Source organism: Physella acuta, unplaced genomic scaffold (assembly GCF_028476545.2).
Source record: "Physella acuta isolate Inbredline_101_S28 unplaced genomic scaffold, ASM2847654v3 ptg000339l, whole genome shotgun sequence".
Lineage (NCBI taxonomy): Eukaryota > Metazoa > Mollusca > Gastropoda > Physidae > Physella > Physella acuta.
Genome location: NW_026731858.1, coordinates 626,960 through 642,416, shown reverse-complemented (window position 1 = coordinate 642,416; position 15,457 = coordinate 626,960). Strand labels below are relative to the sequence as shown.

General features: G+C 34.8%; 1 protein-coding gene across 1 annotated transcript; it reads right to left on the bottom strand.

Moving 5' to 3' along the window:
* Window positions 1-2,306: 2,306 nt before the first annotated feature.
* LOC131941008 (alpha/beta hydrolase domain-containing protein 17B) lies at window positions 2,307-10,721 on the bottom strand. Its single transcript, XM_059299970.1, has 2 exons — window positions 9,849-10,721; window positions 2,307-8,425 (listed from the first exon to the last, which is right to left on the bottom strand). Exons 1-2 carry the CDS (start codon window positions 10,493-10,495, stop codon window positions 8,206-8,208), a joined length of 867 nt encoding a protein of 288 aa, XP_059155953.1. The 5' UTR covers window positions 10,496-10,721; the 3' UTR covers window positions 2,307-8,205.
* Between the last annotated feature and the right edge of the window lie 4,736 nt (window positions 10,722-15,457).

Below are 15,457 nucleotides of genomic sequence, written 5' to 3'. Positions count from 1 at the left end.
CTAGGACTGTGACGTCGTTAATGGACGACCCCCAAAGGAGATCAAACAAAAAGACATCAGGCAGCTTAACAATACCAGTGGCGTCACAAGGCGGAGGTAGGGGGTGCGGTTTGCAACGGGTTACACCATTGGGGGGGGGGGGGGGTAATACAAAATAAAAATGTAAAATGTATTGTCAAAACAAAGTTTTGTCCCGTTAAAATAATACAAGGGAAAGGGGTGACACCTAAACGAAAATGCAACATTGGGGGGGGGGGGGGCTGGGATAACACTCCCAGTTACCGCCCATAGTAATGAGCTACTGAACAATACCAATATTATTTTGGTGGCAGGGTATAAAATATGTCTGTTCTTTAGTTGTATATACATACACCGGGTATAGACAAATTTGGCACAAGTAACTGATTTGTAAAATTAATTGAAACTAATAATCAAAACTGGATTATTGGCATTATATAGCCTATCTACATTAAATAGTTGTTGTATTTATAGATAGCCTGATAGGTGATCACATAGAGGACACACTTTACAGCAGTCACGGAAACAAAAGGATCATTAGTCTATATCTGGCAACAGCTGAACTTAACATTAATGTTTTTTCTTGTTGGACAATTTTTATGGCGATTTCGCCTGAAGACAAAACAACAGCGGAAGAAACTAACACTTCAACTGTATTTACTGCAGCCCATAAAATAGATCTAGGCTTAGCCAGCTGATTCGTCTATATATAAACTTAGTGGGCCTTGTAATAAGATGGAGAAAAAAATGGTCCATGCTAATGGTGATCTGTGGTTGATTATGTATACTTTATAAAGTAAAAAGAATAATGCTGCTAAAGTAGACAAATTTGCGTCATATAGTTGGCCTATGCATGCGGCGAATGGTTGTGGGGATCGTGAATTTGTACTTTTTAAACTATTTAACCTTATAAACATTATTTAAACTGAAACTATTTTACTTCTGTAAACTTTGTGCAAGCTTTTGCGTTGGTGTAATTCCCCCCCCCCCCCTCCCCCCCCATATAGTGTCACCTGGTGCGGTCCTCGCCCCCCCCCCCCCCATCCCCTTACCTACGCCTCTAGCTAGGCCCATCCATAGTGAAATGCTTTAGTAAAGCTTTTTTTCTTTTTTTTTTTTTTTTTTGCTTTTAGATCCAATAATTTTAAAAATAAGATAACCCTTTTTTTCACACTCAACTCACCTCTCCCGTCTAAAAAAATCCGGGAACGCCTCTGTGCTAATCCTTTGATTTATGATCGACATTAGAAGAAATAGAAACACTGCAGTAGGCTGCTAGATGTGTTGACAAAAAAGGCAGTTTCGTCAAGTAAACCACTATTGTTTAACACAGACATTTTGAATTTGAAAGCCACTTGTCCCTCAATGTAGTATTTTACTTTGAGCGTTGTCTACAATAATCCTGACATTTGATCAGTAGCTCTTTGTAATCCTACAGTGAATTAGAAGTGACAGTACGGATCAACTATTGACCGTTAAGATTACTTATTCGATTTTAAACGTCTTGATACCAGAGTTTCTTACAGGCATCTCTTCGGCCCCCAAAAAAATCTACCGCCCCCCCCCCCCCCCCCGAAAGAATAAAGTCTGGAAGAAACCCTGCTTGATGCAAGATGCTGTAAGTGGGAACATGGTCGCACCGAGGACTTGTTCTAATGTTTTTATATATATATAATGTATGTGGATAGGTGGGACGAAGGGAGAAGGACATGCTTACCTTGACCTAACATAGTCACACTTGAGTGGGATGAATGTTTACTGAAGGGGAATCCTGACTAGCAAAGTTCAGTGTAACTTTTTAAAGAATTATAGTTGTGAAAATGATTTTGTCGGAGGCAGACTTTAGCTCAGAGGTAGGGCAGTAGTAGAAGCTTCACATTCGTGAAATTTGGTTTGTTGGCCACTCAATGGTCCTTAAATAAAGACACAAAGATACAGATTACCAGATACAGAGCACAAGACACATGGGGCAGATGAAGTAGAGTTTATGTTTCAATTACCTCAACATACAAGACAATGATGTGGTCAGCACTATACCCAGCCGCCGTTGTTTCCCTAACGGGAGTTAGGTAATAATCAGAGCTGGGTGCACTCAGGGTCATTCTACTGACTTGAACTCAGATTCGAACTCGAGACTTTTGGGTCAGCAGTCAAGTGCGCTATGCTAGACCATGGCGCCCTTACAGAACCTAATAAAATGATCATTAAATTATAAAGACAATAATATACAAATCACTATAGACAGAACCTAATAGATGGTCATTAAATAGAAGACACTAAAATACGGATCACCACATAATTATAATATTTATTAACATTTTTCAAATCCAGTGGCATAACAGTAATTTTTTGAAAACATCTGAAATCACACACAAAATGACACAAAAAAGATACAGAAAAAAAAATTTAGAAGGACATTCATCCTTCTCCTCCCCACCCAATCTATTTTAGACATGAAGATATATCCTCATCAAATATGGTACATGGAATAAAACAGGGTCAATGTGGTAAGCTGACACTACTGAAGCTGGTGAAGATTTTCTTAATACAAACTTTTTGCACATAAATAAAAAATAAAACTTTTTAAGATGGCTAAATAATTTTCTTAATCTAAACATTCTTATATTTACATGATTATTGTTATAATATAAATTTTAAAGATATATATTTAATCAGTATACTTGAGACACTGTGGGACAAGGAGAGAAAAATGTTACACAAACATTTGTAAACTGGGTGGATGTAAGTTGACTTACGACTCAAAACTTATGTTCAAGAATTTGAAAAAAAAAAAGTAATTTTAATTTTTTTTTTCACAAAAACATACAAACTAATGTATAAGTTTCAAAAAAACAAATAGAAAAAAAACACATTTTGTCACAGATAAATAATAATGCTATCATCATGTAAAACATCAACTTTATAAGATCATTTTAAAAAATGAGAAACGTGAGACTAGAATCAATCAAATAATAGACAGACATCTATGCTTATTTTTAAATGTCTCCACACAAACACAAAAAAACCCACACATTCTATCATTATCTACAATGGCAGGGTAAAATACTAGTGTGCTATGAACATCTTAATTTTGTTCAGTTCTGTTTTGGCAATGTTTAATTTACATAAACACAGAAGAAATTTACTAAATTTTTCTTTATAAAAGTTAACATATTACCTTATTTTCTTTTTCAACTTGCTTCATTGCTTTAACACCCCCCTACCCACTGTTTATTATTTTGGGAAAAAAAATTCTTTTGGATGATTTGAAAAATTAAGTAAGCAATATCATAGATTTAAATTTCAATGGCTGTAAAGATTTTAATTATATTTACTTTTATATTTTAAACTTTTTAACCTTGTATGAAATTACAAAAATGCAAATATGAAAAAGAAATAAAAGTAAAATAACACAAATACAAAGGACTGTCATGCAGTGCAAATAATACCAAAACAAGCTAAATAACATAACAGATTAGCATTAAACATATAAAGAAATAATTAAAATCTGGAGTAACAGACTTATACAATTTTTTTAAATATATGGTTTGCCAATCATTTTAAAAAAGCATGAAGAAAAATCTATAAGGCTTTCTTAAAACTTAATTTTTATAATAAAGCTAACAATAAACTAAGGAAATAATTAGCAATAAATAAAAGAGATCATAAATATTTAGCTTTAAGTGATTTAAAATATATCTAAGATTGAATACTTACAAAAATTAAACTTTAGAATATTGAACAATGAGATTTTTAAAACTAACCAATCATAAAAATGCAATTACAAAATTTTTTATTTGAGCTGTAATTTGGTAATTAAATTGTTCTTACAAAAACACCAACAAAGTTGATATTATAATTAACATATTATAATGTCTAAATAGATGTAATTACCTATGAGAAGAAGCTGCAACTAAGAAACTTCAAATGTGTACACGCCATTGAAACAAACACCTTTTACTATATAAAAAGTATGATATTACACATTTATTCATAATCTGAAATGTGATATAAACTGGAGCTTTTTGTCAAAATGAAACCAAAAAAATGAGCATAATTTTAAAAGCTGGTATCAACATAAGTAAAAATGGCTTATAAGTACTAAATATAAATAACTAATATACAAAACTAACAATAAACAATTACCATCCCTAAGTATACACACAGTGAAAATACAAAGATCAAATAATATACAGATTTCTCAACATTACATTATATAACAATACAAAGTGGCAACACAACCAATTTTAGCTCAAAGACTGAACAAATATCTGCCTTAAGTAAAAAATGAAACACAGTTAGCCTGTTTAACCACTATAAAAAGTGTAAATTAATGCATAGATGTAACAAAAAAAAAAACTACAAGCTGTTTAACAAAGCAACAATGCTATATAATAATAGTTTTGATAAGTTAGAATAGTTTTTTTAGACAAAAGTAAAAATTAAAAAATTAGCATGAAACATTAAATAATTGAAACAAAACAAGTGGCATTTACAATACATGGTTGTCCTCCATCACTATGGATCTAACGGTACAGTTAACAGTTGCTTTGCTTCCTTGCTTATTTATACATTCTTTTTTTTTTTTGGATGAAAAAAAATTTAAATGAAGTTTAAATTTTGATTTGTTTATATTGCGATGTAATCTAACAGTATTTTAGCAAGTTTGTAAGTTTTGTGTTGAAGAAATCTTTAAACATAAAATGTAAATCACAAAATTTGACTTTTTGAGCAGATTTCCCAATGGATGTGCCACACTTCAGTGAAATTTAGGCTAAAATTAGAACAATAACCCTAAAACACTATCACAAAATAGGGATCATTTGATACAATTAATTCAATTGCTAAAACTGAATGTGGTCAGAAAAGTATTTCTTTGACATGTGTCACTTTGTAAATGGTTTAAAATTGGGAAAAAATATGTAGCATTGATTGATTATAACTGTTTTTAAAAATAAATTTAAACAGTTTTCTTCTATTTTTACTCCTGCAAAGAAACCATGTACCGTATTTAAATAAAGTGTGCACATCCAGATGGACCATTAAAACAATATTTGTTCATCCCCTTGACTAGTACAGACATGGCAATCAAAAAAGTAAATCTAGTTTTTTTAATTTCTGAAATCATACTTTAGATTCGAAGAAATCAATCAACCGTGAGATTACACTAGCTAGACTGAGACACATTTGAATTATTTCTTCACACAGCTGTGTATAAAGACAACCTTTATTTTAACAAGAATAATTTGAGAAACACAGAAAAAAGTGACATTCTTTATGTAGGCAGAGAACACAATAAAATGAACAATCTAAAATACTTCATTGACATTAAATACAGAGGCCTGTTACTTAAAATTTGAAACATAATGACAGCAAAAATAATCTTTTAGACATGAAACCAAGCAAAAAAAAATATCTTTACCATAAGAAACCTATAAAATAAAGAAATGTCAAATTATAGAAAATGTGTTAGTCATTTATATAACGGATTATAAACTTAAGTTAGTAAAAAAACGTAAAATCATCAACTTTGCCTAAAATCATTTGTAAATGTTCAATTACAATTATTAACAAGAAGGAAATTTACTGAGCTATTTAGTTGTAGAAAAATTATTGCAATTAATTATCGTAAGAAACTGTAAGGCAACTAAACCATCAAACATAACAAACCAGAAAGCAACCATTTCAAAAAGCAATACCACACATTTTAAACTGACACAAGTTCCTGGTGATTTAACACTCATAAAGCAATTAAATATTGCACAATCTTTTTAGGCGATATTTTTTATTAATTTTTTTTAAAGGAATACCCAGATCTAGAAGTTATTCTTAAATGGAAAAATAACTAGCAAATTTTTAAAGATTCAATAGCAAATAATAAAATATATTAAGTGAACAGTTATAAAAAAAAATCACTTAATTTTACTAATAATATTCTACACTACCTGAAACATGTTAACTTTACAGTTATTAGTTAATAGATCATAAACTTTTGTAAATTCATGTATAATGTGGTAATAATCACTTGATAAAAAATACTTAAGCTACTTTTTGAGCATGAATAAGTTATACCATGAGCACAGCCTGCTTCTCTCTTGATAAACATCATGTTACTCAAAAGCAATTCAAGCAAAATTGTATTATAAAATGAACCAGGAGAAACAAATTCAAATACAGAAAAAAAAAAATTAAACTGGAACAAAAGTAATAATTTTTGTAATGTATAATGTTGAATAAAATGTTAAAAATGTTGAAAGTTCTTTCACATTTTGATCCACGGTTGAAATTTAAATAAAAATTATTAACAAACTGCAAGACACAAATTTTATATTTGAATAAACCAGCACATACCCAGCTGATTTATCAAAATGTTAATGATCTTTGCACGCACAAAAAATAAGATGCTCTCCATTATGTTTATGGATCCTTATTAATATACATATTGAACAGACTACTTTTGTTACTCACATATTAACAATTACAAACCATATATTTCAAATATTCTCAATTCACAACCATGATTAAACTATGTGGTGTTTTCATTCTCCTCCTGCAATTGAACAACATGATAAAACAAAGAAAAGAAAAAGAATCACACTGCACAGTTTCCACAAACGTGACTAATACAACGAACAACACTGGTGGCATCTAATAGGGTCAAACCTCGGCACAAGTATAAGCGATGCCATTCAGTGACATTAATTTAAGTACTAGAACAGTAAATGAATGTAAACAAAATAAAATTCTCACCTAACTTGCTTATGAGAATGATCTTTTAAACCTTTCACATAAAGTAACCATCACTTCCTAAATTACAATATAACAAGTACTGTACACAGAAGAATGTTAAAACATAAGTAATTGTCAGCTCAATACTTGACATAGAAAGTGGTAAAGGGGGATAAGTTAACCTAACATCTAATGCAACACATGACTTTTCTAAAACTCTAAATACCCAACTTTATATTTCTGCTGTCACGTTGTTTTTAAATAAACTTGTTCACTTTCTATTGACTTCTGTTGAGCGAAATGACCAAATTTTCAATAACTTTAAATTACATTTTTCAGCTACGATAATACATTATTTGAATATAAATTAAAAGCTTGTACCTTTTGGTCCCAGTTGATACTGACATGGATTACAAGCTTATCATCTCATTTTAAGCACAAGTTGTCTGATTATTATATAATCCCCATGTGCTTCAATATTTTCCTTTACTTTCAATTAACTTTGCAAATGGCGAATAAAGAAATACAAACATGATTTTCACAATACCATAATATAAGCTTCATAAGTTAATTTCTACTAGGCAATTACCCCACAAAACTTGATGTGTTTTCATTAAAAATTGTTTCTGTCACAGGACAAAAATGTATTTAATTTTGTGAATGTTGGAGTAAGGGTAGACTAAAAGACTTTGGAATTAAGTATGTAATAAATACCATTCACATCAATAGATAATAAGATGTGGAGCAACAATCATGAATCCACCCACCAAGCTTGTATTCCAGAAAATAGATTTCACAAACAATTGTATATGAAATGTCATGGCGTTAACACACAAACATCTTCATTCATAGTACTTTTTGAAAAGTAACAAAAAATGTATATGAATGTAATAGTGTAGTCCAAAAAATAATATCTTGCTCACAGAGGAAAATAATTCAAGCTCATTTTAACAACATTAATATCATGTTCATCTTATGTTATTTAAAATTGAAATATGAAATTTAAATTCAAAATTTTCTTTTTGCTTTGAAATGCCACTTTTTAATAGAATTATTATTAAAATGAACACTTGAGTAAGACAAACTATCAAAGGAATGGATGGAAGAATTCTTTATTTAAGATTTAGTTATACAAAACGCAGAGGCAAATTTTAAAAACAAGTAAATTTTTTAAATTATATCAAATACTATAAATTTCACTTTCCATGTAACGAAGTTTGATGAACATGACAAGTAATGGAGTCAAAAGAGTGTTGGTGCTAATGTCTATAGCTACCGTCATACAACTCTCTCCTCAGGTGGAGGCAGCTGTAAGGACAAGGTGGCCTGTGCTTTCTGCTGTGAGGAGGAAATGTCTTCTTCATCAGCTGTAGCATCCGGTGCCTCAGGAACAGTTATCTCCGACTCTTCCTGTGCGGTGTCTTGTCCGTCTTGAACAATTTCCTCTGTGGCTGCTAGTCAATTGACAGCTAGCTCCACGTTGATAAACTGTTTCAGTCTGTCGAGATACTGTCCATAAAGTTCTACATCATTGTGTCCAGCACCTTCAACCCAAAGTGGCTCCACTGTGCGAGGGCAACGCTCATAAATTGTTAAACCATGGGAGAAATCAATCACTTCATCTTCTGTTCCATGAATGACTAAGACAGGTGATGTGATTTTGGGCACTTTGTCTATGCTAAATGAGAAAATATATTAATGATAATTAGTGAAATCAATATATAATAAGAGCAATATACATTTTATACTGTTTAGCTTTCTTTAACATCTGGTTTAATAAGAAGAAATGTGGGTATCTAGAAATAAAAAAATATTTTACTTAAATTATTATAAGGTATACATGATTTGTTAAAGACGGAAGAAGTCAGTCAATAGACATTTTACATCATGCACAATCCAGACTCAGGACTGCAGGATGGCCCAAAGTCCACTCAGCTTTGATGGGTACATGACTCAACTTAGAGAAAATAAAGACAGCTGGGCATCATACTGAACACACTAACCTCTTCATGTGTTGAGGTCAGGAAACATGGAATCTACTTTATCTTCTATGGATCCGTTGAGTATTAAAGGGGAACTTAACTTATCATGTCTAAATTTATTCTACTATTCTTAGTTATTTGCATTATTGTTTAATAACAATTTGTATGTAAATGTATTGTTCAGCATGTACATGAGAAACTGTAGTGTAAAACCACTATCAGCTATCTGCATACAGATTAAATTGAATGTATCAAATGAAGAGCATGGGATCATTGCTGTATTCACATTTTTTATTTTTGTTATCCAAGGAAGTATTATTTTATTATGATGAATGAATAGGGGCCTATAAACAGATGCCAACTAAAATAAGTTTAGGTAAGGGGTCATCCATAAATGACGTCAAGCTTTTTTTGACGATTTTTACCTCCCCCCTCCCCTCCGTCACACGTCGTCACAAAAAGCCAGACCCCCCCCCCCTAAAATGACGTCACACCTCAACCTACAACCCCCCTCAAAATTGCAGTTGAATTTTTTAAAAACATAGATATTTTTCCAAAATCTTGTCTAAACTATTACAATTTATTAAAACAGTTATCTAAAACGCGAAATAACGTCTAAAATTCGTTTTCTAACATTGCTTTTTTATAATGCAAAAATGTGACGTCGCAACATCTGACCCCCCCCCTCCCCCTCATCACACATCGTCACAAAATTACGGACCCCCCCCTCCCCCCTACGAGTGTGACGTCATTTATGGATGACCCCTAATTCTGTCACCCAGGTAGAAGTATAAAAATATGCTATTGTATGTGCTCTTAGTTTTTGACAAATCAAATGTAACTAACTACAAGTGGAATATGCTTTATAAACTACAACATATGAAGGATTTCATAACAACTAGATTTTACTTTGAAAAGTTGTCCAGGGAGTTGAATGAAATTAGGATAGACTACTAAAAGTTTTTGACATTACTAGTTCAGATTCTCATGGAACAATCTGATATCAATTGTGTTGACATCTAAATAAAGTATTGTACCTGCAAAACCTAGGCCTATAAGCTAATTATTAACATCACAACTGTTTAAGCAATATTGATATTCTTAAATGTTAGCACTAACCTGGGAAAAGCATCAAAGAACCAAGTTCTTTTAGTTTCAGGAAAGGCAACCCTCATGCCAGACATCAGTGGTGAATGAAGAATGACAGCTCCTACTTCATAACGAGAGGCAAGGTCTATGGTAGGCACAGTACCTATACTTTGACCATACAGGATAATATTTTGTGGGCTTATCCCATATCTGGTTCTCAAAGCCTGCCAAGCTGCATCAATGTCTGCATAGATATTTTTCTCAGAAGGCTTACCTCCACTGGCGCCATACCCTGAGTAATCAAAACTGAAAATATTACAGTTTATTCTTGATCCTAGACCAATATAAAAGCTGCTCATCTGTCCGAGATCAACTGCATTTCCATGACTAAATAAAATAGTAAACTTGGCATTTGTTGAGCACCTAGCAAACATACACACAATCCTGTTATTTTTTGTTGTTCTGGTATAAAAAACCTCAATATTGTCAAGCTCTCGTTGACTGTACTGCCATTCTGCTCTTTCTGTTAAATGTAAACTGTACCGAGATCCTGTTTCATCTGATATAAGGTCGTATGTTTTTTCAGGTGGTAGAAATGCAAGCTTGGCCGCGATTCGAGACGGGCAAGGTGGGCAACAAAAAAGGCAACAGAGCTCACTGAACGATAATCCGTTCATAATTTTATTTAGTTGATGATCTGGCACTACACACTAACAAGTAAAATACAAAAGCTAATTTAGAAACGATACATATCCATCTATCTACTCCCCAATATAATCCAGCTGCCGGTATGAAAGAGCTTACAGGAATGATTAATAAACTAGACTATCTACAATCAAACTTTCAAAGCACTTCCTTCTCAACTTTTAAGCCATCAAAACGCCATTTAATGACGTCACCCCGGAAGTGGATGCGGTCAAAAGGAAAAGTTCATAGCCAGGGTAGCCTTTTTGGTATATTGGTAATGGTAGACAATGATTTGACAAATTGAAAGAAAAGCTTGATTCTAGACTTTGTCTAGATCTAAATTATAATAATCGTAAAAGATTTTTAGCTATATTATTTAGAAATAATTGGTGCTGAAAATTGAATGAAACCATTAAACATTAATTGATATAATTACATAATAATATTATTAAACGACGTTCATTTATTTTCCATGCCCATATTTATAAAAAAAAAATATTATTCCGGGCCCACAACACATCAGGTGCTTGCGATAACTCAGCTGATTCGCAAAAATATTGAAAGTATTTTGCGTATGGAGTCGTCCTTAAGAAAATGATTAAATAGAAAACATTTGAACCCACCCCCTGTCATAATAAAATCCTGCCTTCGTCAACTACGTCACTCTCTGTCAACTACAATATAATTAGATCTAACACTTAACTACTATTCTATCATACCTTTTAAAAAGTCTTGATCGTCAGTTAGAAGTGTTCAATTTTTACAAGCTTTTTTTTTTTACAAACTTTTATTTAACTAGCTTGCTTCCTCATGCTTTTGTCTTCATCCGTCATGGTTCGAAACTACCGTGCGAAAGTTTGACCACTTCTAACTGTCCGATTCGTTTCAAACTTGGCCGGTGGTCAAAAACCTAATGACAATACAATATATATCATCAAATTTGACTAATTTTCCGCGCTATATATTAGTGGGTCACTAAAAGTATATGTTATGTATTGAATAACTTTACTAAATTTAAGTTTGAGAAGCTACCCACAATTTTCTTTTTAGTCTTATAAATAGTGGTTCATTATTATATAGGCCTACTTAATGAAAATTCTTTATTTTCTTCTTTTAAGTGCATAATTATTTAAAAGCTTGTTATTAAAACGTTGCTTGTTTATATAAATTATTTTTTTTATCCTGTATCATGGTAGTTCTATGATGTCTCTTTCACTTAGGGGTCGTCCATAAATGATGTCACACTCGTAGCGAGGAGGGAGGTCCGTTATTCTGTGACGGTGTGTGATGAGGGGGAAGGGGGGGGGGGTTCAGATTGTGTGACGTCACTTTTTTTGGATTATAAAAAAATCAATCTTAGAAAACGAGTTTTAGCTGTTATTTCGCGTTTTAGAAAACGTTTTTAATAAACTATAATAGTAATTGATCAAAATACTCTATGTTGACAAAGTTCTGACAAGATTTTGGAAAAATATCGATGTTTTAAAGAAAAATGTATCAGCAATTTTGAGGGGGGGGGGGGGTGGAGGCTAAGGTGTGACGCCATTTTAGGGGGGGGGGGGGTCTGGCTTTTTGTTACGACGTGTGACGGAGGGGGGGGGGGAGGTAAAAATCGTCAAAAAAGCGTGACGTCATTTATGGATGACCCCTTATGTCATATTTTAAAAATTATGGCTTAATGAATTACCTGTACTGACTTACTATGTCTTGGTCATGTATCATTTTCTTCTTTTCACGACGTTTGTCAAGCACATGCAATATGTGTTATGCAACCCAGGGCGATGGCGTCACTAGGGCGGGGATGGAACTCGATGCGATAACTGGGGGGGGGGGGGTGTCACCCCACACCTATCAATAAACTTACATGTTATGATTGGTGTCACTCATCTCCTCCTACAATTATATATTTTTACTGGATCCAACATCGTTTTGACCCGGCGCAAACCGAACCCTACGCCCCAGCTCTGTGACGCCACAGACACAGGGTTTCTTGTTTTGGTAAAGTTTTCACTTGCTGTGTCAGTAAATAGAGTTACTTTGTTAACATATCGACTTTTAGTTCCAATAGCATATATTATCTAGGATATCGATCGCTGCAAATTTATTGTCACTTTTGTTTTAAAGATATCTGTTATTTTTTTAGTCTTCTTGACCTTCTTAATATGTGTAAGTTGAAGGTCATCATGACTAGGTCGTAATCACTTCCCACTTCCACTCACGGAAGCCCCGCGTCTCGGCAGGCAAGGTTTCTTTTAGACATTTTTCTCCGGGATGGGGGAGAAAACCGAACTTGACACTTTCGCGATGGGGTAGGGGCACAGTTAAAATTTCTGGGAGACGACGACAACACTGCTTTAAAATTATAAATTTTCCATCTAAATTATATTTTTCATCTCTGTCGTCCGGGGGGAGGGGGGGGGGGTATTGCCCCTCTCCCGGAAAGCTGCCTGAAAAAACCTCCTTTGGCAGCCTGTAACATAACACTATTATTCTATTCTGCCTGTTTATAAAAGGGTGTGTACAACGAGAACTAACCCCACAAATCAGTATACAAATACAAGTGGTTCGGAAACAGGGCCAGCGCTACCAATAAGGCGAACTAGGCGGTCGCCTAGACAGAGTTTCTTCCAGGCATCTCTTCGGGGGAGCGAAGCCCCCCCCCCCCCGAAAATTTTTTACCCCCCCCCCCCGAACGAAATGAAATTTATATAATTTATATAGAAAATATATACTTTTAACAGTGTCCGCTCCCCCGAAGAAAGTCTACCGCCCCCCCCCCCCCGAAAATTTCAAGTGCCCCCCCGAAGAAAAAAGTCTGGAAGAAACACTGCGCCTAGGGCGCTGTTCGTAAGGGGGCGCAAAAATGTGAAATTATTACAAAGTACCTAATAATTGATAACTTTGATTAGATTACATTAACTATATACAAAAGGCGTAGCGATCTATTTAGACCTATATATAAGTATACGCGTTGGTGAAAATGCGCCCCCACCTCCCTGATTTGAAAAGATCGGGGGCGCTGTGTTTATTCCAGACATTTTTCTCCGAGGGGGGGGGGGGGGCACTTGAAATTTGAGGGGGGGGGCGGACTAAAATTTCTGGGGACGACAACGACGACACTGTTAAAAGTATATATTTTCTATATAAATTCCATTTCGTTCGCGGTGCGGTAGACTTTCTTCGGGGGGGGGGGGGGGGGGGTGAGGAGGGTTCCGTTCCCCCCCCCCCCCCCCCCCCCCCACTTATTAGTTGCCTGGAAAAAGGAAACTCTGTTTTTAACAGTCTTTGTCTTTTTACTTTCTCGTATACCGAGTATAGAGGAAGTATGTATATACTTAGGGGGGGGGGGGGCGCCAAAATGGTTTGGAAAAACAAATTGAAAGTTTGAGGGGGGGCGCCGGGAAGGTCGTTACGATTCTGTATATATATAAAGAGGCCCGAAAAAAAATTGGAGGGGGGGGGGGCGTTTTTATAAATTTTGCCTAGGGCGCTAAATACCCTAGCGCCAGCACTGATCGGAAACGGAGTCGCAATACTTTTTTAGGCTGCTTCTGTGGCCTTGAGTGAACAACTTGGCAGGCAAGGTTGTAGTGAAAATGTCAAACGTAAGAAGTAACACACTCCGGTAGATATAGTCACCGTTGCTCCATCATAACCATACAGTGGCGTAGCGAGGGTGGGTGTCACCCGGTGCGGCACTTAATGGTGTCGCCCCCCAGACGCGTAGGCGGCCCTTCCCGGCGCCAAACTTTCGATTTGCACCCCACCCTTGTCGGAATTTGTCAAATTTGCTTTTAAAAGACTTTTTAACACTCGAATTAATCACTTAATTAAGTGGAATTATCACTTTTCTCTTTTTTTTTTTGCCGTGTCACCCCCCTAAATGGTGTCACCCGGTGCGGTCCGCACCCCCCGCCCCCTTGCTACGCCACTGCAACCATACATCGGGTTTAAAGTTTTCATATTAGTGTCACCCCCCCCCCCCCTTTTTCTTTGTATTGGAATAGGATGGTGTCTGTTTTTAAATTTGTATTTATCTCATATAGGCCAGATAATGTTAGGTATTAATACATAATTTAATCTATGAATTATCTCATAACTGGGGTGGGGGGCGTTAGGGCACCACAGTTGATTGTTATAATCTTTTGCCAACTATCTCAGGCCTCTGCTGTTTCATCTAAAAACTCGGCAACAGGCGGATCTCCTCCATACGCGTTCGTCTTTGTCTCCCCTGCCTTACAAACAATACAAAATAAACGAGTGAATAAAGTATTGTTTTCTCCGTGGCTTAGTGTTTTGAATCTTCCTCTTGGCACCCCCCCCCCCCCTCGGGAAATGGTGTCATCCGGTGCGGCCTGTTAAAACACCATGAGTCTACTGCCATATATGATATAATAAATAATATACAGCAATCTTTGATACATTAGCAACCGTTTGCTTTTTTGGTCAGTGAATCATTTGGCAACATTTAGACCACTCACGATATATGGGTTTACTTACCTTTATTATTTATGATACTTTAATGTGCATGCCTTTTAGTATTTTATATTACATTTCTTGCACGTAACACTTTGTGGGACGGTGTTGTAGAGCGCCCGACTGCTAGCCCGAATGTAGTACTGTAGACTAATCGAGTTTGAATCTAGTTTAAGCCTACACGACGTCCACCCAGTTATGATGAGAAACTGACTCACTCACGGTAGGCATAATGCTAACCACACTATCTCCCTTCTTATACCGAGGTCAAGAAACATAATCTGTACTTATGGACCGTTAGGTCCGCAAGATGAACTTTACTTCATTAAGCACTCAAACATTTAGTTATTATTACGATACAACAAAAAAAAAAGTTTTTTAACTGGTGATACCATATCTTTATAATTATTTCTCACAGCAATAACTTAAATACGTAGCTACCCATCTCAACTCACACAAACCAATTGCTAAAACGT